Genomic DNA, 21,946 nt, shown 5'->3' with positions numbered 1-21,946 from the left:
GCACTGTAAGACTTTCAGAGCGTCTTCAGTGCTTTGGCTTAAGGGAGAAAAGGAAAATTTCCTGTTCCGGCTTTGTGGGCCGCAACGCAGCCATTGCAGCGCAGCGCGGGGAGACCCCCGGGACCGCGCGGCCCGCCCTGCGCCGCCCGCGCCGAGAGGGCTTTGCACGCCGGCCAGGCGCCGGCGCCGGCGCCGCCGAGCACGGAGGAGGCGAGCTGCAGGGGCGGCGCGCTGCGGCCGGCCCCTCGCTGGCCGCTCGGCCGCGCGCTGTGATTCCTGCTGCGGCAGCCGCGAAGCAGAGCAACCGGGAGAGGATTCTCAGAAACCCCGTCCCAAGCCCGCGGCTTGAGCGCTGCCTTCACGGCCGCGACCGCTTGGCCCACGCAGGTTTCAGTTTCCTCAGCCGTAAGGCTGGGATAATTCTCTGCCTCCTGAAGAGCCCTGCCAAGCCCAGGACGCGTGCGAGGGGCAGGACCCTGCGGCCGCGATCCAGCGCCGCGGGGACGGCGTCGGATGAAGCACGTGCCCAAGGGCTCCGCTTCGCCGGAGCTAGAGGCTGGGCCTCGCGCCGCCCGGCTGCGGCCAGCCCGGCGAGACGCTCCAGCTGGGAAGGCAGGCGCTCCCCGCTCCTTCTGCAGCCAGCGGAGAGGCACTCGCAGAGGGAACCTACCTGCCGGTATTTCCGCTCCGACTGGAGAGGAAACTCCGGCTGCTCCGCTCCACTCCGCTCCTAACGGAGGTTGCTGGCAGCGCTGGGTGGGACAGAGCCAGCGCGGAGCTCGGCGCCAGATAGACTCAAACAACCGGCTTTTTGGTTTGGGGACACACTGAAAATAATGCAAAAATAGCAAATCTTTTTGGATTGATCAAAATGCATTTTTGCATTCACCTAATGCATTTTTTTAACAAACTCCAGCAGCAGCAAAACTACCAGTTTCAAAACAAAGCTGTAAGCTGGAAATAAAACGATGAGACCCTTGGGTTTAGAAAGACCTAGATAAAACATTCTTAAAAAGACTTTTTTTTTCACAGATCAAATATTACGACTATTTCCCATGACCTCAAAATGCATTTTTTCAGGGAATTTTTACTCCTGGAAGACAGCTTCACTCATTTCTCCTCAACACCCCTTGCAAGTGAACCCTCACTTTTCTCTTCCTCCCTCGCTCGTGCGCTGGTGCTTTTCTCCCGCCACTCATGCAATCAAAGCAGTTTCACATCTCTGGCCCAGCGAAGGCTTCCTTCCTTTCGCCCTCCTCACCTTTCACTTGGTTGCCACTGCAAAACCGCTGCTCGCTCCCTGTGTCCTGCACTGCTGCTCTGCTTCAGCCCTCAGGAAGGGGACACGTCAATTCTCTGTTTTCTAGAACACTGGTTACAGTAAATTGCAAGTTAAGTGACTGCTGGTAACTCCAGCCGCCGAGTGCCGTGAGCCCCCTCTGCACAGACCCTTGTGCCCAGCTGGAGCTCAGAGAATTCGCGAGGCTTCCTTGCCCCAAGAACGCGCCTCGGGGCTGGGACCGCAGGGACACAGAGAAGGAAGCAGGGCACAGGCGTCAACAGGGATTTTCATTCGCTATAGCCGAGTAAGTCCTGATGTGTTGTTGGCGTGGAAGTGAATAAAATACCACGAAGACACTTCTTCATCGACAGCGAAGGTGGGAGGTTTCTCCGTCCTTTCTTTCCTTTTCMTTTTTCCTGCCCTATCAAAATTCATGTAAGAATACAGATTCCTTAAAAAATTCTAAGGGGGTGAAGAGAGACAACTTCCCTTGTAGAACAGGTGTTTTGAGGAGGGTTTCAGGGCAGCGTTAGACATTTTATGCTGTTTTCAACTACTTGCAGACATGCTGTAGTAACTGTGTCGGCCTGTTTGGCTGGGTGTTCGAAACCGCGGTTGCAGCGCCGCGCTGGGGGCGACGCCGGCTGCACCTGCACGTCCCAGAGCTGCTTGGTAAGCACTTCGCTTCAGGCTGCTCTGACTCTTATCACGATATCTTTCAAGAGTTTGGATTTTACTTTTAAGTTTCACATACCCTGTTTATTCATAGAAATATTTACGTGAGGAGATGCAAATCGGAGAATTTCTATATACCCCTATAGGCATCTATACGCACATGTGCAGACCCCTCTACACTTTACGACGTCTGTAGTTTAGCTGGAGCCTTGAAAAGCATTTGCAATTGCAAAATGCAGCTTTGCAGCTACGCTTCCTGTGCATGCATGTGTGTATATACATATTTATACATATATGAGCCTCTACCAACCTCAGAAGGTACTGGAGAAATGTGGCACATGCTTTTTTTTTAGTCTTTGTAATACCACAGGGTTGTATCACAGTTTGACTGTGGTTTCCTCCCCAGTTTATCTGTTTGTATTGTGCTGTCTTCATTTGCATGTTAAGTGCTCCCTCTCCTCCGGCAGCTGATCAAATCATACCACTGAATTCTTCTCTTTCTTTGCCTGCAGCTCGCATGCATGCAYGGCAAGGAGCAGGCTGACATCATTCGACATCTCCTTGCTTCCCGATTTCAGTATTAGCTGCTGACCAGAAGAGAAGCAGGTTTGGGGCTGGGGTGCTGAGCCTGTGCACGTCTCTGTGCGCGAGCAAGAGGTCATCACACTGAGCTGCCTGAAGCTGCCCAATGCTATTTCTCACCAACTCGGCTTTAGAAGAGACAGGACTGTGGATGCGTTTCACTTTCTGCTTCGGCTGGGCTACAGCAACAGCTTCAAAGCTCAGCGCTGTTGCTGCTGCTCTCTTCTGAGAACAAACTTCTTGCTGAAGGATTCCTTCCCCTCCGTAAATTGGTAATAATGACACAGCTGCAGTTTAAAGATGCATTTTGGGTAAGTGAGCATTTCCTCTACATTTCCTGTTAAATGTGTCTATATTTAAAAATAATTTAAAATACAGCTTAGCTTTAAATAGAGTTTAAATCCAATTTAATGCTTTTCTATATTTTCAATTTAGTTTAGTAACAAAGCAAATTTGCCTCCATGCAAAAACATACTGTCTGGGTAGTGCAAGTATTTGGTCTTAAACAGAAGGCTGCTTTGTAAAGAATTATGTCCAATTCACACTAACAACTGACTTTCCTAATTTCTAAGCTATGTCCGAAAACTGTTTTTGGAAAGGACATGGATTTGCCTGTCTCGTTGTCCTAAGAGCACTTGCTTGCAGTGTGTACCCTTGTTTTTCAGGAGCGACTCCTCCGAGCAGGTGACCTGCCGCTAATTACTATGTGAATTCTCTAGAATTTAGCAGCGCCAGCAGAGTCAGCCAGCAGCATGCAAAATGCTACTGCTCACCCACCTGCCGAGCCCATGCCTGGTTCTACCTGCAAAAGGGCGTGCAGGAGGCGTTCRGGTGTCCAGGAGTCCTACGGCACCATAGGTGGAAAAAACTAGCAGTGAGGTTTGAGAACGAAGCCACAACACTCACAACTGGCTTAAAAACAGTGAATACTAAAGCATGCTGCTGYGTTCGGTTCTTGTTATTTGACTTTCAGTTGAAGTATCTCTGGGTGTCATGTTTTCGCGCTCTTTCTCTGCAGTTACAAGGGGGGAAAAACCCTGGTCGTTTACCTTGCAAGCGTGCAATTTTGCAGCCTCTTGCAAGTCATTTATCTTGCAAGTGTAATCTGAGATTCTCTTGTAATTGCTTCTGGAGCTGAGGTTTTAAGGAAAAAAACCCCAAACCCTAACATGGCAAAGTTGGGAATACAGGCTGTTCCATGGTTGCCTCCTGTCTTGGCAATCACTTTTCCAGTGTCGGGGATTGGTATATAAAAAGACATGAAGGCAGGCAAATTCCTCCTGCTGTTTGCACATTAAGCTAGGTCAAATGGACCCTTCATGGTGTACGTGCTTTTTGTGCTGTTCTTTCAGTCCACCCTCCCTTCAGGATAAACTCTCTCTTGCTAAAATAAATGGGCAGACCCAGGAACGCATTTCGGTAAACCACCTTCCTTCAGATGCTTCCAGGAATCCTCCCTGCCCCCACTATAGTACTAGGTTTGAACAGTTAAAAATAACGTAATGAGGAAATACCCAAATTAATTTTCATTAAGAAAGCATTCATGGGTTCATTAATTTTCATTTTCACCACACCTACCAGAGAGTCTCCACACCTGTTCTTTTGCAAGGTTACTAACCGCGTAGTCAAAAACACAGGGTAGGGCAAAAAACRTAACCCAGCGCTACTAGAGGAACTTCAGCTTTTGCATTTCTGGACTTCCTTCCAAACTGCGCAGTCTTACATTAGAACTGATACATTTGGTATATTTACTGTGTTTAGTCATGTTAGCAAGAGTCTAATCCCTGCTTGGCCTTGCAGTGCATACCTTCGGTGGGGGAAAGCAGCTCCGTTTCTGATACTGTTTGGCTGGAAACTTTATATTGCCAGGCTTGATTAAGAGGACATAATGTATCCTGTGCACTACGGTAGTCTTAGTTATGCAATAAAAAGCATTTTTAAATGAAAACTTACAGGATATTGCACAATGTGGCAAAAGAGTCCCCCCAAATCGCAAGATCAGCAGTTATTTTTGCATTCATAAGATTCTGTTGTACCCATTAGTAAGATGGAAGCGTATTTGCTCAGTTTGCTTCAGTGAATGATTATTTCCTTTACTGCATTTGTATCATGAATGGAGACCATCTTTATGATTAAAAAACAAAAAGTGTATTTGCGTYCTCGTAGATCACTCAAAACAGATCCCAGATCTCTAGGACCTGCCTAAGGACAACACTGCACCCGTCCCTGGGACTCACCCTGGCTAGGTATTCCTAGGAACAACTCCCCGCCTTATCTTCAGTAGGTGTTTGGAGAGGCAGAAGTACCCATCACCAYGTAAGATACGTACATTTTTGCAGTGAACACAAACCCTAAAAGCAGCAGATCTCCCCTGACTAGCAGAGAAATTGCATCATTCATTCTCCTCCAAAGTCCTCCAAGCCTTTTCAAGAACAGGGTGTGCTGTCTCTYGGGAAAACGTGAGCCATTGCTTTAACTGGTATAATTTTTAATTTCTCTTTTCCCCTACTAAATGTAGCAATGATAGGATTGTACTAGAAGTTTCACACTTGTGCTATTTTTTATTTTACTTTATCATGGCCTGTGCTAAAACTACTGTATTTTTTATGCTTTTTTTTTTTTTTTTTTTTTTTTTTTGCTTTTCATCCTCCATACACTCAGTAATGGTTTAAGGGAAGGTTGCTCAAAGCCTCTGCTAAAATGGGTTTATTCAGCAGAAGTTTCCTGTCCTCTGATAATATTTTTTTGAAAATTTTAGGGAGATTAAATAAGAATCAGTTCTGATAGCCAGTGCAGGGCAATTACTAATGGATAAATATTCTGCTGTGCTGCTGTATAAATGTAACAGATGCTACCTGTCTTCTCTAACATTGTATTAGACAGGTAGGTAAATTCCCATATTAATGAGGAGCATGTCTGTGATGCCAGCTGAGTTTCATGTTAACAGGGTTATGTTACTAGGCAGAGATCTGAGCAACGTTCAATTTACTGTTACAAAAAACAGTAACCAAGATATTTTTTTCCCTTCTGTCATAAATACTGACGATCTCCTTCTTGGCCTCCTTCCACATTCTGGTGCTGGCCATTTGCTTTTCCACTGATTTTTTTTTTCATTGCCTTTTCCTTCTACTTCCTTTTTCTCCAAGATTCTGCTCAACATCCCGGTTGCAACCCTGTGAAACGTAACTATTTCAGGCCAAGAGGTAGATAGGGCGTTTACTGCCATCCTTCATTGCTTTGTCTTGGCCACCTGGGAAGAAGGAATGAGGAAGACTTTCGGAGGAGGCATTTGGTTTTCGGGCAGGATCCAAAGTGTTCTGAGTTCAGTGGGAGCAAATCTATTCCCTTTGGTAGCTTTGAATGAAACGCGAGTGGCCAAGTCAATTCTGAAAATGTGTTATGGGCTCCTAGTGCAGTTATGATTAAAAAAAAAAAAAAAAAAAGCTGCGCAGTGTGAAGTGCTTTTTCTTCCTCATCTGTGGAACAAGCACAGGACTTGTGGATTTTGATAGCTCAAATTTAAAAGCACTAGTGAGCTGGAGATATGGGCCAGCAAATAGGACACAGGCCTTGAACCTGAGATAGGAAGATTTAGCTCCTTGTCCTGCTGTGGACTTCTCTTCTGACTTGGGTCRAGCTGCATTCCTTACCTCTAAAACAGCAGCATCCTATCTCCTCGAGCACTCTAAGGAAAACTAGACCAGATTATCGTCAGATACTATAGTAGTGGGAGCTGTGTAAGTTCCTAAGATAAATAGCCTGTTATAAACAAAGATGCTTTCTTAATCTCTCTTATTTTGACTTTAGAATATGTTCCATGACAGGTTCAACACAAAACCTACTTCACTGGTGAATCTTTCAACTGTTACTGTAGCTTTTTCACACAATAGTATCTTAAACATGTCCCAAAGGATGTAATTAGTTTTATGAAAATTTTCCCTTCTAATGAGACTGTAACCTGTGATACAAAAGCACAGAAATGATCATAAAAGATCCATAAAAAGTTATAGTAAAACTATTTTTTATGACTTACTATGCAATATACCAAAGAAATACAATAATATCAATGTTTTACTTAAAAAAGGAAGTCCTTTTTATGCTAGGAGCCACCCTGCTTTCATGTAGAGGCTGTATTAAGTTAAGAACCCCAGATACGGCTGTTGTTTTGAACCAGGTGGGTCRGGAGGAAGTGGCCTGGCAGGTCTGTCGGCAGGGAGGGACCAGGTGCCTGGCTAGGGCTCCTTCCCAGCCTCCGTTTCGGAGGTGGGGCTGAGCCCTGTAAGGCAAGGACATCGTTCCTGAACATTTTTGTGCTGGCATTTAAGCTTTGCAAGCGGTTCGCCATGACCTTCTACTGGAATTGGATTCTACCAGTTGTAACTGTGTTTACTGACATGTGGCAAATTAGAATAAATAATCTCATTGTACGCTGGCGTACAGGCAGGCCAGACTGTCGATGTGTACTGCGTCCTTCTGGACTGGAGAAAGTGCAACTGGGGGCCGATCAGTGGCTGTGCAGACAGTGGCCCTGCTTACGTCCAGAGGATGCCATTGCTGGTAGGTGTGCATGGAAATGGAGAAGCAAGTGGGGACTGACTCTGACAAGCAGAGCTGGCTGTCCAGCTGAAGCCTGTTTGTTGTGAGGTCAACTTCATCTCCACGGATTATACTGCTCTGCTCATCTTTTACGTGGAATTTCTTCCTACGTTCCCCCGTAATAGGAAATAGCTGATCTAGGAAGGAAGCTTTGCTCACTGGGACGGTGAGGAGCACCCTGCGAAGGGGGTTGCAGTTCAGAACAGTCACTGAAACCACGAGAAATCACGAGAAGGAAACTTGATTAGTTGTTGTGGCTATGGAAATACTGGTGCTTTCAGGAATCACTTCTGAGCAGAACACAACAGAACAGTTAAAATGAAACTCAAGTGAACTAACACTCGCAAAACAGCTATTAATAGTGAGACAAACACAGCAACGGCTACGTCAACCTTCCGTATCCCTAAAACACCACCTAGGAGGGTGTGCCAGGGCCTGAAGTGCAGCACATCTGGGGTGGTTCACAGAATCACAGAGTAGCCGAGGTTGGAAGGTACCTCTGGGATCGCCTGGTCCAACCCTGCTCAAGCTGGATCAGCTAAAGCAAATTGCCCAGGACCCTGTTCAATTGGCTTTTGAATATCTCCAAGGATTGAGACTCCACAACCTCTCTGGGAACCTGTTTCAGTGTTTGACCATCCTTACAGTTAAAAAGTTTTTTCTTATGTTTAAACCGAGCTTCTTGGATTTCAATCTGTGCCCATTGCCTCTCGTCCTGTCACTGGATACCACTGAGAAGAGTCCAACTCCATCTCCAGCTCTCTCAGCCTCTCCTTGTAGGAGAGGTTCTCCAGGGTGAATCTCAGATTCTCCTTGTGAATCTCATTTCGACATTTTTTCTCCCAGGATTGGGTGATTCATTGGCCTTCCCTTTTCTCCCTGGAGCCTTGCACGAYGGAGCGGAGCAGAGCAGMGCAGCACCAGCCCTCTTTTGTCAAAGTCTGCAATCGCTAACCAGGGGCACGAACCTTTCGTTGCTCTGCAGGCACAGCGGAACACTCTGAATTTCAATCCAGTTAAATTTACTGCATATTTGTATGGAAGGCAAAATAGGCTGCTTTGTAAACAGACTTTTTATTTTGTTCTTCAGCTCCTTTGAGCTCAAAAACACCTTGTTCTGACTTTACTTTCATGCCACAATGCAGCAAGGTATTTTCTGGCTGCCAGATGGCACATAAAACACTTGTTTCATCCCCTGTTTTATCTAGTTTTTGTAATAAAATATTTCTCAGCAGCTGCAGTTCAGTAATACATAAAGTTCAGGGTGTTATACAGACAGAATTTCAGGATTCGAGTCTGGGATGAGGTGAGGGCCGGGGTGCAAGGCTCTGCACTGGAATCAGTGTAGCTTAGGGTGTCAAGAAAAATGAATGTTGAAAACATACATCCAGATCCCAACATCTTTTCAGTTCCCCAAAGAATTTCTCCTTTACTAAAAAAGGAGTTCAGTACTTCTTCAATGTAGTGGAAAGAGGTCACTGAACAAGATTGAGGAATTGAAAAGTTCCATAGTTGTTGGTAAAGCACTCTTGGTGTAACTTCATTTTTACTTCAAACGAAAGATCAGTGGTTACTGATAAGCTATAAGCCTTGAGAATTAAAAACTGAGCAGCAAAGGGGTCAGGCTGATTTAGAGACACTAGCTCCTGTTTTTCCACTTAAAGACGAGAATAAATTAAAACCAACAAACAAACAAACTTTCTTCCTTTTAAATAACAGCTTTTCAAACCAAGATGCTGTCCAAGCCTAATTAATTTCTAAAAAAGAAGAAAAAAGAAAAACAAAGGATGGGGGAAAAGGCAAGAAGGAATGGGTAGATGAAAGCTGATGGAGGAAGAGGCAGAATGAGAGGCTTAGTGTCCTGAAGTCACGTTGCCCCACCTCGCTCCCCACTCCTTCGTCACTGACGGAAGCCACCATAGCAGTTTGTGTCATAAACATATTTTTCTTCTTCTCTAAGGTGTTTTTTCACCTTACTGAGCATGTCAGGGGGTCCTTGCAAATCAGGCAGTGGGCTGAGTGCTCTGTTATGCTCAATTTAAGAAAAAGGGACAAAAAAGCTGAGGCCCTGCTCTCCCACCAGCCTTAACCAGGGTTATTCAAAGTGTCATCGGTTGCAGTGGCAGCAACACTGAGTTGCATCGTTTCCTCCTGTGTGCAAGAGCTGCTGTAATTACTGGGGAAGCCTGGTTGGAGGGAGGAAGAGCCCCCGTGGCTGCTGCTCGCGGGAGGGAAAGCCCGGGAGTGTCGGGAAGAAGGGATGCCCCGCGACGAGCAGCCCCGGGCCCTCTTCAGCCTGGGGCACGTGCAAAGGGAAGAGCTGGCGCGAGTGAGCCGCCGTGGGCACAGCCGGCTAGGATCTGCGTTTCTGACAAAACGTTTTGCGGAAAAAAGGCCTCAGACAAGGCAGCGGGCTGGTGTGCGGTGCTCTGCAGGAAGGGGGGCTCTTTGCTTGCACCGGGAGCTGGAGCTGGTGCTCCCTACCGGCTGCCCTCCCGCTGGCTGGCGCTCCGGCAGGAGCCCTCCCTGCCGCGGCGGGTATTTACTCATACGCAAGTAAAACAGCTAGAGAAGAGAGAGGTTAAAATGAAGTTCATCCCCACATAGACAGCAGAGGGTGGTTAGGGTGCCAGCTCGGGCAGCGGGATGTCCCAGTCAGAGCTGCCTGATCCACAGCGAGTTTTATCTTTAGAGCAGTGTGAATGTCTTGTTCTGCCTTTTTTTTTTTTCTCCTTTTTTTGGTCAAGAGGTGAAGTATGGACATTTTAAACATTAAAAAAAAGTTGCAGGGCATGAAATCTATTTCTTGCCCTGCTCTCGTAGTGATAGCAGTTCATTTCGGKTGAGAGAAGCTTACGAGAAAACAAAACACACCTAAGGCAGATAGTGCTGAGGCTTTTTGGTGAGTGAAACCCGAATTTCCTTCTTGCTGGTTAAAACACCAGGCAATTCTGAGTGAACGGACACCCTGGGCGGGCCTCACCGGAGGGCTGAGGCAACAGTTTTAAGAGCTTAAATGGTATGAAAGTAGATGTGGTTAGGTTGGTGCAATCTCTTAGTGTGCATCTGCCTACCTAAGYCAGGCCCATTTTCTGTATCCTAGGAGCTCACAGCAGAGTGGGGGTACATGCAGCGAAATATCTCACTGATTGAGAAATTCCCATCAAGACAGAATTAATTCATTTCATATTATTTTTGTATAAGGCAGGAGAGAAATTTATGGAGACGGTGTGCTTGCTTTCACAGAGAAATATCTTCCAGAAGCAAGTGTAACACAGATACAGTTGTCCCATCTGGACAAACTACTAGAATTTACTTAAATGAACCCCCTTTTGGAGCTTCTGAAAGTCTAAAGTTGATTTTCTTCTGTCAGATTGCACAAACCCTCCACCCCGAGTTTGTGATACACCATCCTAACRGAGAGCAAGTTGCAGTATATTGAGTAACAGGATATGTTGAAAATGATTGTTTAGGTRATCCAGATCTCTTGTAAAATGGCAGTGGCAATATCTAGTTATCCAAATAAACCTCCCTAAGAAATGAATTAAACCTTTAATTTATTCCCCCTACACAGCAAGACTCTGGGAAGATCTGCCGATGCTCTGTCCTTCCCCTGYGCCGGGGAAGGCCACCAGCAGGACGGCTGGCTCCTCTCACGAGGGAACCGGGGAAAGTGGGCGAAGCAGCATGTTGTATCCAGTGGCTTTTTCAGGACCAACAAGAAACTTTTGTAGGTTTTCTAAGACAGGGAAGAGAAAGGCAGACAGGTTTGGTACTGAATTAATGACCAGCTAAGCAGGTCTGGTTCCAGCAGCTCTATATGGCCCTTAAACTATGGTCCGTGGTGCTGAACCAGCTGGGGTTGTTCCATGTTGCCCTCTCCTTCCCACCCTTGTGGTGGTTTGGGCCTGAGCCCACAGCACTGCAGCAAGAAAGAAGCTCTCTCATAAAGCAGAAGAGACCTGCAAGCAAATAAGCTAAAGAGGAATAGAAACAAAAATGTAAAAGTGATTTTAAAAGTCTTATAAACTCTGCCATTGTTTTGTATAAAACAGAAGTATCCTCTACTTTTAAAATTCTGTTTCTCTTTATTTTGCTTTCAGTTTCTCTCCTGTAGCTAATATCATTCAGTAAGAGACTCGAGAAACATCTGATCTCACCGTGGACATGTTTGTCTATCTGACTCGGGAAGGCACCATGGCAAACAGCACGGTGCTTCAGCCTCTATAGACTATAAAGGAAAGGTGTCAATGCTCTCAGCAGGCCCCTCTGTTCCCCCGCTTTATGGACTAAGCTGATGCCTAAAGGGATGCCACCGCTTCAAATATGCGCTATAGTCCCTTCAAGCTCTGATTTAAAACTAGTGAGGGATTTTGTTTCTTGTTCCCCTTCTCATTATCCCCATCATAAAGCTGTTCCAGAAGTCTTTTACACCAGAATTTCCTGAATGGATTCATAACATTTTTGTCCCACTTTTTCTGTGATGCACATCTGGCTGCTGGCCTCTTTGTCCTGTTGCTAGCACAGGAAAAATGTCAGGGGTCTGGACTGCTGGGTAATAGGAGCAYGTCGTGCCCTGAAGGCGGTAGGGAACATCCGGAGACCCCCTGAGACCTGCAGGAACTTCAGGTCAAGGCTAGAATCAGTGGAAGCGGAAATGGGCAAATAAAAGCATAATCCGAACCTGCCAGAATACATGCAGCTCAAGAGAGGGTGCATTAGGTTTTCCCTGGCTGCTTTGCAATACAACACATTTGGAATAAAACAAGAAATGACAGTATCACAAAATAAAAACTGATGCACTTCTTTGCTGGTGCTCTTTGTGGRCGATTCACAAATTTAGGCATTACAAGAGATGGGCAGGTGGGCAACTGAAAGGAAGTGATATGATGGCGTGTCTCTGAGGCTCTGTTTCCGCCTTCCAAAAGCTCCTTCCACGTAACATTTGGAAGAAGCTGAAAGTTCAGAAATCACTCTGTTATGTTCTCCACTCCTCCAGTAAAAACTGGGAGGACTGAYTGCATGATTAATGATGTTATGAGATGTAAAACCACTCCTATCCAAAGAGAAGCAAAGCAAAGCAAAGCAAAACAAAAAACTAAAAAACTTGCAATCTTTACAAAAAGAACAAATATTAATCTATGGTTTTTCTTCTCTGGGAAACTTTGTGCATTCTCAGACTGTTATTCAAAGTATTAAGAGAGGAGGCTAAAATGAAGGTAATGAGCTCGAGCCGAGTCCTTATTACACAATGGAATCGAGACTTCCCAAGTCTGTTCCCAGTTTGCCATCAGTTTCCCAGCCAACAAACCACCTGCAAAGGTCGAGGAGGCTCTTGTGCAGCCGTCACTTTGTAGCTATGCAAATAATAGGGTAATCAAAATTTGAAAAAGCCAGACTACATACTATGACTATAAGAATGCCTCACACATAAGACATTAGTAGCCCAGGATGCAAGTGAGGAGGGGGAAGACAAAGGAAGCTGAGCAGTGAATTCCTCTTGTCAGCAGAAGTCTAAAACAACCATTTCCTTCTCCGAGCAAACCTGCAATGTCCCCGAGAGTGAAACGCCACTGGGAAACTAGWAGTTTGCTCAATGCTGCCAATTTTGCAATGCTGCCATGAAGTTTGTGAAATATCAACTTAAATTTGTTTCTGGAAATCTTAGCTCCTGCAGATTTGGAGTTTGATGAGAATCTCTGCTTTCATCTTAAGTTCGCTAGCCTAGTTAGTTATATAGAGAAGTGCAAAACTGTAATCTAGCAACTCAGCAATTGGAACACTGCAAATCCAATGCTTTTTCCATCTAATTTTTGAAGGCYTCATTCAAGATTTGCATCTGTGCTATGTCTGGCAACATCGTTTGCTCCCCATGAAAAGTACTGCGTCATAGATTTAGGTAACAGACTAGCGTAATTGCAACCTAAGCCTCATGTTAAAAATGCCCAACTCAACTTCTGAAATTATCRCAACAAAGTCTCAAGATCGTCACCTACATCCTTAGGAAACACCTATGATTCTGAGGTGCAAAGACTGAATTTCCAAGAAATGAAAGTATTTGCAATGTTAGTATACCCAGCTCCAGCCCACCTACTGCTCCTTGCTCTTTTCTGCTTATGTGAAAAAAWTATTTACTTTTAAACAAAGCATTGTTTTTTAAATCTGCATAAAAGCTGCAGTGACTTCAGCCTTGGAAAGCATGAACAGCCATCTCGTTTCAGTCAATTCCAACTAGTTCTAGCCAGTAGGAGAAAGGAGCTCTCATACTGTAAAGCAGCCTGCAGCATCGACATATGTTTTCACACTCCCTAACTGGTTTGTCACCATATGAAAATTTGCACAAAAGGGCTTGCAGCACACCAAGCATGGCTCGGAGGAGACGCCTTTGGCTGCAGGCTCCTGCGGCAATGCGCTAACTGCCCCCATTTACGTGTGCTCACCTCTTAATTCAGTTGCACAGCTCAGTTTCAGCTGCTAACCCTTTGCAGGACAGCAGGCAGAGGGGMAGACCGAGGACCCGGGTTTCCCTTTGGCAAAGAGGCTCTTTGCCGTCTCGCACGAGGCTGGCGTGGAGCAGACCCAGGGCCGCAGCTCGTGTAGATGGAGGCAATGACCRACGGCTTCTTGTTGCGCCAGGGCAAGCTGAGGCCTAGGCGTCCTTCCTCAGCATCACCTTGCATGCCGGTGCTACAGCGGGGGCTTGAACAGTGACTTAGACACCAGCTTTTCTTACTAAACTTGCTTTATCCATCAGATACACAGCTCAAGTGGTGCTTCATGCTACCCCGTTTTATATCACAAGTAGGATGGTCTTAGAGTGGCTCAGAAAAGGAGCAGCACATTTCCTAAGCCACCGACACATGGCATGTTATCGTGTGAATAAATCCCTAGAAATGCTAGGAAATTTTAAAGTATCCCACAAAAACACACAAAACAAGTGATTCACTTTACAGTGAAAGACCATGACATGATAGAAAATACCCAGCCCACTCGAATATACTTTGAGATTATAAAGCTTGTCTGACTTAGCTATTAAGTCTGTCTGCTGCTCACCTACAGTATATACCCAGTCCTTGATAGAGCACTTGAGGAGGAGAGGAGCAGAAAAAGAGATCAAAGTCTAGAAACACTCTTTTGAAGCAGTGCCATTACACAGTAATATAATAGAGCGATACAATTCACTGATATAACTCAGCAAGAGCAACTCTCTTTCAATCTGTTCAATCTATCCCTGCGATATCATGCATGATACAACTGTGAACAGCATGGATTTCCCTCTGACAAAAGACAAAGATATTGGCAGAATGATGCTTGTTCAAAACTCGCTGTCGCCAGTTCTCTCCAAACGTCTTTCTTACAGCCAACAATTATTTCATTTATAAGCCTGTAAAAATGAATCTTGAGGTTTTGCTGTACTAAAATGGTCAAGATTTGAATCGTCAACTAAACCAGATAAACTATGATGCAAACAAGAGATGGAGTTAAAAAATTCCTAAGGYATTCAAAACAGATTCAGTTTCAGAATTTTTCTTTTCTTTTTTTTTTTTWAATCTGTATGAACACTTTATTGAGATGATTTAGCAACATTTTTCATTTTCAGTCTAAAACCCATCTTGGTAATACTTCTGATAAAAGCCTTGGGAAAACTCCAGTAAGAACAAAGAATAGCAATGCCCTTGTAGAGGCAATTATTTTCAAACTAAAGACAATTATTTTTTAATAATATTTGCAGATAATAAATTTGAAGTAATTCCTAAATGAAGGACAATTAGGCTAAGAGAAAATCTGATGTCTATGCTGTAACTGTCAGTGTTAGTGCTGTTACTGGCAGCAGTCAGACCCTCCCCTAGAAACACAAACCAGCTCCAAGCAGATTTCGGTATCATCTTTATCGCCACAGTCGCTCAGCACCATCCTGCTATGCATCAAGCAGTGCAACAGGTGCCTGCTGTGTAGTTCTTTCTTTTGCAGCCCTTCTTTCCAGTTACTTTCCAGTAAGGGTAGAGCTGCTGCCCTGTCGCATCGTGGGGGTTACTCTCCCTGCATGCCACCTGGGACGTAGGCCCTTGCAAAAAGCAAGTGAGCAGAGACGCGCGGATCGAGGAGGCGAAGAGGCTGCTCTTGCTGACAGCCGGAGCTGCAGCTCCTCTGAGCAGTGCAGCAAACTGGGCTGAAAGTAGAGCGTCATTCACCAAACAGGGGACACGTCTTCAGCTGGAAAGCACTTCCCTGGGGGAGACGTGAAGGTGCTGGTAAGCCAGCGTATCTTGCGGGAGCAGGTACAGGTGTGAATTGTGGTACGTAAGCTAACTCTAGCAAAGTTCTGGGTTGGCATGCCAGGTCACTGGGACAGCTCTAGAAAYGCTCCGACGAAACCAGAGCAGCCCACAATCCCTGCAGCACAACCAGAAAGACTTGATCGACTCACATCACTTTCTGAATAGTGGTAGTCAGATGAGCAAGTCTTCCAGTTTAGCTAGTGCTTTGCACATGAGCCTGGATATTTTTGCTTCAGTTCAACTTATTCTAACAGCCATGTACCAAAACCATGTTTTAATTACCAATAAAGTATTTTAGTCTTTCCTACTCCGTATTACTGCAATAATACCCTTCAAAATTTCAAAACACAGACACTTGCTCTTCAAAAAGTCATGATGCAGTCACCTTCTAAGCACCCAGCAGCGTAAGGCACAGAGAATAGACGCACTGTAAGGCTAATYCTCAGTTAGCTAAAAACACAAGAATTAGCACAAGGTTCATCAGCTTTAGGCCACCAGGACGTAAGAAAACCTATGTTACCTCTCAGCTGTCTTCATACTGAACTTTCTAACCTGYGGGCAGGGAACTGACACCATCAAGCTTCCCACTCGCAGCCTTCTTCACATAATCAAAACCCTCCGAGCTTCTCTCTAACAAGTCCATATATCATTGCACACCTCAGAGCCCCTCTTGAATAATCTTTCACACAATTAACTCCTGAGGTTTACCGTGTGATTGCCTATGCAGATGGAAAACCACAGTTGCAAGGCACCTTTCTCCTTTGGTACTAATGTGCAGGAGCAGCATCTTTAAGCTGCAGGGAAAAAAGAAATGGAAAGAAGAAAGTATATCCCAGCGTGCTATCGACACCTCTGCTTGCAGCCTTCCATGCCTCCTTTTACACCCCGAGGAAAGGCTATTCTGGTTAAACTACAGTATAAAATTTGTGYTTTTCAGTCTCATGCTCCCTTTTCCATTTCTCTCATCTCTGGAGGGAACAGTGTTGCTCATTACCTTGGAGGGAAGCAACTTTTGCAAACGCAGACAGGAGAGGAAATAAGTGCTGCCTCTCCGTTAGCTGTGATCCTCCCTATGAGGAGAAAAAYGCTAGGCTCTAGTGCMKAGACCAAAGTGYATACAAAGTCCTAACGGAAAAAAAMCAGAACAGTACAAATCTGCCTGTAACACTGAAATCCTTTTGTCATGCACTTTTGTTATTAGTGATTACAGGTCTGTYGGACAACACAGATTAACTAATCCTTTTTATTAAAATTACAATGAGTAAATCCTCTTTCATATTCATGCATGTTTTGACTAAGTGGAATCACTTTCTTGGCAACGAGACAAATTACTGACGGCGATTCAAATCACTCTCTTCCAGGCCAGTATTAAGATTTTGTTACAAACAATATTTTACACATTTAATTAATTTATTTATTATCTAATTAAAGCATTTTTTCTGTTTTCTAAAAAAAAATTAAGTAACTGAATTAATTCATCATTTTAACACAAGGAAATATATAACCATCCCACAGAAGCAATGATCTCTATAATTTTCAATTAAGAAACMAAATTATCATTCAAGTGTATATGTTCCATTGCTTGTGCCATTATGAGACTARTAATTGGAAGCAGGAACTCTAATGTAGTGATGTAAGCGGATCTCCTAGATACTTCATTGACAAGAAAGTTGATTAATTTAATTTTATACTGCATATTAAAGGATTAGTTAATACTGAGCACCTGGACAATTTAGAGTGATTTTATGAATGAATGATTTTCTGACATCAGTATTTTGTCATCCTAACTAATTGTTTATCTTCAGCATCAGGTTGACTATTTACAGGCTCTGCTCTTCATTTCCAGCTCAGGAACTTCAGAGATCTGAAAAGCAGGGTGGGGACTAYAAACTCTCTCAACCCCCACAAAAACTTGGGAACCCTGTGAAAACCAGGCCAGGCCTTCTTTGGCTGTATTCTGTACATATAAGCTTTAGAAAGTAACTTCACAACCAATGCATTTCAAGCAAAGAAGGCTGCAGAGCGCACGGTCCCGTCCCCCTGCTTCTGCTTGACGCAGGCTGAGGAGCCACAGAGGAGCCTGTTGTCTATGGTCCGCTCCTCTGACCACTTACTAGTTCCCGTAATCATCACAAAGTCCCAGCTGAGAGGTGCCCAAGCACTAGCTATGCGGTGCGACTTTAGCAGGCTTTGCAAAAACATTTGAAGCAAATGCTAATTTTAAAAGAAAACGGAAAATGGAAAAATAGAATAAAAGCAAGACAGCCTGTTAAAGCTGGGTAGTTGGTTAACCCGAAACCATCTTGCTGCCTGCCTTAAGAGTTCTGACAAAGAAAACGTAGAGTCTATTGGGAGGCTACATTGGAAATCCTTAAGAAACTAGATAACAATCACAAAACAGGACTCTGAATAGACAAAGCAGGAGACCAAGAACTATAACGTAGGTAAGGAATTTGTTCTGGGGCAGATGCTGATGGCTTGTGCTAAAATGGATATCCCTGAACCGGGGGAAGGGTCCTCAAGAGTTGATCTCAGGATTGGTTTTATTCAGTATATCCACTGGAGATATTGGTATAAGATGTTAATGATATGCTGACCATATTTGTTGTTGAGACAAACATAAAGAATGAAATATTGTACAGGAGGTATCTCATAACCTTAAAGCCTGGGGTAAGACATAGCAGATAAAATCAGTTTTTTAAAGTGCAAAACCAGGATAAGGGGCCAGTAGCAGAAAAGTCTGATACRCTCTGGGATCTCATTAGGTAAAATAGCAGGAGAGGAGAAAAATCCAGGTATATCAATAGATCATAGAACAATTAGGTGCCACTGGTATGCTTTGACGATGGAAGAAAGCATATATGATCCTCTGATCTATCAAAAAGGTATTTCCTAGAGAGAAGACATTAATGCCACAGTACAAAGCATCAGTTAGACTTTACTAGTAGTGTATCACCCATGTTCAGAAGAGATTATTTCAGCCTCGAACAGGTAATATAGGAACATACAAGAATCATACAAGAATCAAAGGAACGAAGAAACAATATCACAGGAAAGGGCAAAAGAGATTCATTTGTTGAGGTTCAACAACAGGTTGAGTGAGGGTGCATTTATAAAACAAATTATAGAAGAAAAAGAGATTTTGAAATGAAGGGGCAATGGCTGTGCAAGAAAAGGAAAACCTAAATGAATGATGGCTACATTGTGGTTGGAAATTAAGAAGAAACATTTCGGGGTGTGAGACCACAGCAGCTTAAACTTGCCTAAACCCAAGCTGCCACCTGGCCGTTTCCTCTCCCTCCTTGCTCTAACGTTCGACATGCTCGTGGCACACACTCATTAGCTTTCAGCCAGATCAGCTCCCTGCACCAGCTCCCTGGGGGCTGAGGCAGCCCTGGTTTAGAGTTATTTCAGTTGTTGTGGCTTCTTCAGGAACACATAGCGAGGACAATAAAGCAAGTTTTGGGAYGGAGCCCTAATAAATGAAGAAAGGGATTAAATAGATGCTTGCAGTGCCAAGAGAATTGATTTGACACCGGAGTTCCTTCATTTAGCAGAGACCTGCATTTAGCTGGGGCCAAATCCCTCTGCAAAGGCCAGCTACCGGGACAGAAATCAACTGGCTCCAGCAGGCAGGAACTGATGCATCAATCAGAGCAGATTCTAGCTCATTCATCTGTGGCTGCGCTAGCTCCGTTTTTAACATGTTCAGATCATATTTTTGTTAACAGGCGACAAACAGGAAACAGATCTGTTGAGTAAGGCACTGGCTGCTTTGTTTTTTGCATGCATATGCACACACAAGCACAGMGAATGAATGATGAAAACGCTGCTTCCACATCCTGCCTGGTAGAAAGTCTGCGATCTAGGAATGTGCAAAWGCTATTAGGGATTTTGCATTTATACAGATATCTTTCTATTTGCATTAAAGGGTTTGCAGAACTCCAACAAGAATGCTAGGCCACAGCGCGCGACTCTGACTACCCACGTCAGCGTAGCTCGAAAGGATCCTTTGATTCAGACTGTGACATTACTGGTTAGATGTGCTGCAAAAAATCATTCTCTTCCTGGTCACCAAGGCAGAGGGAACAGTGACGTGGTTTTAAAATGGCATCGCTTCTTCCCCTTCCGCTTTAATAAACTAGAACAAAGGGTCCAAACGGCTGCATCGGGTCCGGTAGGTAGTTTGGTCAGGCCCCTAGAAGGGCTGCTGGTGAGCAGGCTGACCCGGGGGGTACTGCTGCGTTTCTGCGCGTGGGTTTTTGGTTGGTGATAACGAGTAGGTGTTATATTCTCTGTTCAGGGAATTTAATAAGTGATTCCCAGATGTAAGGAATTTGCCATCATTTCATTACAGCAAGTGCTCCAGTTTAAAAGCAGGGGGAGAGGGGGAAGATACTGAGTGAATTTTAGCACTTACTACAGAAAGAGATATGTTGAACAGAAAGAGCAGAGTAACTTTACAGTCTGGTTATCACTCTCTGTTACTCGTGGCAGTATGCCTGGCTGCTGGGGTCATACAAACCCATACGATATTTTCGCTTTCCTTTGGGCAGCATTTCTGTGACAAGGAAGCTGTGCACAGAGCTATGGGATGTAGCTAATTGCATCTGGTAAATACAATCAAAATTTTGGGTCTGGAGCATCTGACCAGAGTGGGTTCTGCCAGGCAGAGGGAGGGATTAATGAGAGGCTTTTACAGCTGCAGTGCCTGCTGCCATTGGGATGTCCTCAAATAAAAAGAGAAAAAAAGAAAAAGGGAAGAGGGGGAAGTGACAATCTGTTGCCAGAGTACTATCAAAAACCTTTCCTACTTTCCTCCATGAGTGCCCAAATCTTGCTTTTTCTCATTTATTTCACAGCAGGATCCCTCCTTGGGATCTGTGTGTAACTTGCCCTCAGAAACATTAGGAAAATTCATTGTTTTTTAAGATCCTGTTTGTTCAGGGGTGATTATATGGATCAGATGAGCATATGTAATCCTATCGGTTTCCTGGGGTTGCGACAGCGATAACACTGGATCCATTGTGGTCTCTCTGCATCATCTTTTATCTGCCCTGTGGTTTTGCCTGTCTCTGCAGTACAGACACTTTGCTGGCGGAGGCATTTGTCTACGTCTCATGCTAACCATTATCCTACTGTCTTTCCTGTCATCCCACTGCTCTTGATAAGAGTATCCATTAGGGAGGAAGGAATTGGTGCCATCAGGAAACTATAGTACTGGAAACATTACCCTAACCTACAGGTTTGCAAAGATTGACTGCAGAAATTTATCTTAGTGCTTGAGGAAGCAAAGAAAGGCTCTCGGGTGTAGAGAGCTGTATTCCCCTGGCGCACGGGGTCCTGAATGAGCAGCACCGCAGCGACTGCCCCCTGCCCCCAGCCACAGCCATTCGTGCCTCGCGCTCGCCCCTGTTCCTCTCCCATCAGGAGAGATCGGRAAGCAAGATGCAGAAAAGTCAAGCATCCAAAAGGCTGCTTGCCAGAGGATCCTTCCTGAGTCCCCGGCCTTAACAAAGAGACTCTTCTCCACAGCCATGGTGGAAAGCAACAGGCTAATGCATTCGCGATGGTGGATAGATTGCATACACTGCATTCAGTTTGTATATGAGCACTTGTGTTATTCACAAACTTCCTAGGGGAAGGAACATATTCATTCTCTTTATGGTTACACAGTCCGTGATTTTACCATAATGCTACAACATAACACTCAGATAACATTCAGCACTATGTTTTCAAAATCATTATTACTATATACTGGTAAYCTGAGGTTCTCAAAGTTAAATTGGCTTGTCCGGACCCCACTGGGAATTAGTGGAAAGACTGGCAGTGGAACACAGAAATCCTCTCTCCTGCCCCCCACTCAGAGCATATCACAACTTTATTGCCCTCCCTTTCTGGGCTCCTAGCATTTCCTCACTTCAGCAGCACTGAATTCTTTGTGACTCTGGTTCACCATTGCTGCAGTGCAAATCCAGAAGTTGGCAAAAGGATGAAAAAAGTGCAAGGCTGATAGTCTAGGGACCAATTAATTGTTTTTCTTTCCATTACTCAGATTACTCATATATTTTGGTCTGAGATGCATGAGCATGCTCTGTTGGATCATGTGGGAAGGGTTAAGCCTGGTGCAGGGAGTTGTGTGATGGGGAGGAAACTGCAGTCTTAGACCCCAGCAGAGGAACATGCTCCTGAGCAGCAGAGRGCACAGAGCCCTGGTAGGACATGAGCCTTGGCTTCAGGGCAGCAAACGCCATCCAGCTSCAAGACATGCCCTGTCAGGTGGGGCAATCTGTAAATCTAAGATCACCTTGGCTGGCTCCATCTGTCACACGGGGTCATGGAGCAGGACAGAGTGCAGTGMTGCACTGGAGAAATACCCAAGGCATGGGCAGCTCTGATTACTGAATGCAAAAGCAAGGGAAGCAAGAATCATTGGCACGTATTCTTGGAAACAGAGACTTCCAGTTTCCTACAGATCTAATGTTCACGTTCTTAAGCTCTCTGCATGCTTATGTTCCGCCTTTTTTAATCC

General features: G+C 44.8%; 1 protein-coding gene across 1 annotated transcript in view; it reads left to right on the top strand.

Moving 5' to 3' along the window:
* The first annotated feature begins 2,403 nt into the window (after nt 1–2,403).
* The window catches only part of PSTPIP1 (proline-serine-threonine phosphatase interacting protein 1), a 60,936-nt gene continuing 41,393 nt past the window's right edge, over nt 2,404–21,946 (top strand). The window contains exon 1 of the mRNA XM_026068333.1: nt 2,404–2,850. Within this exon, the coding sequence (XP_025924118.1) occupies nt 2,818–2,850 (33 nt within the window). The 5' untranslated portion in view covers nt 2,404–2,817. The remainder of the gene's footprint in view (nt 2,851–21,946) is intronic.

The sequence above is a fragment of the Apteryx rowi genome, unplaced genomic scaffold (genome assembly GCF_003343035.1).
Source record: "Apteryx rowi isolate R43461 unplaced genomic scaffold, aptRow1 scaffold_27, whole genome shotgun sequence".
Classification (NCBI taxonomy): domain Eukaryota; kingdom Metazoa; phylum Chordata; class Aves; order Apterygiformes; family Apterygidae; genus Apteryx; species Apteryx rowi.
This window is presented reverse-complemented; position numbering and strand designations above follow the sequence as displayed.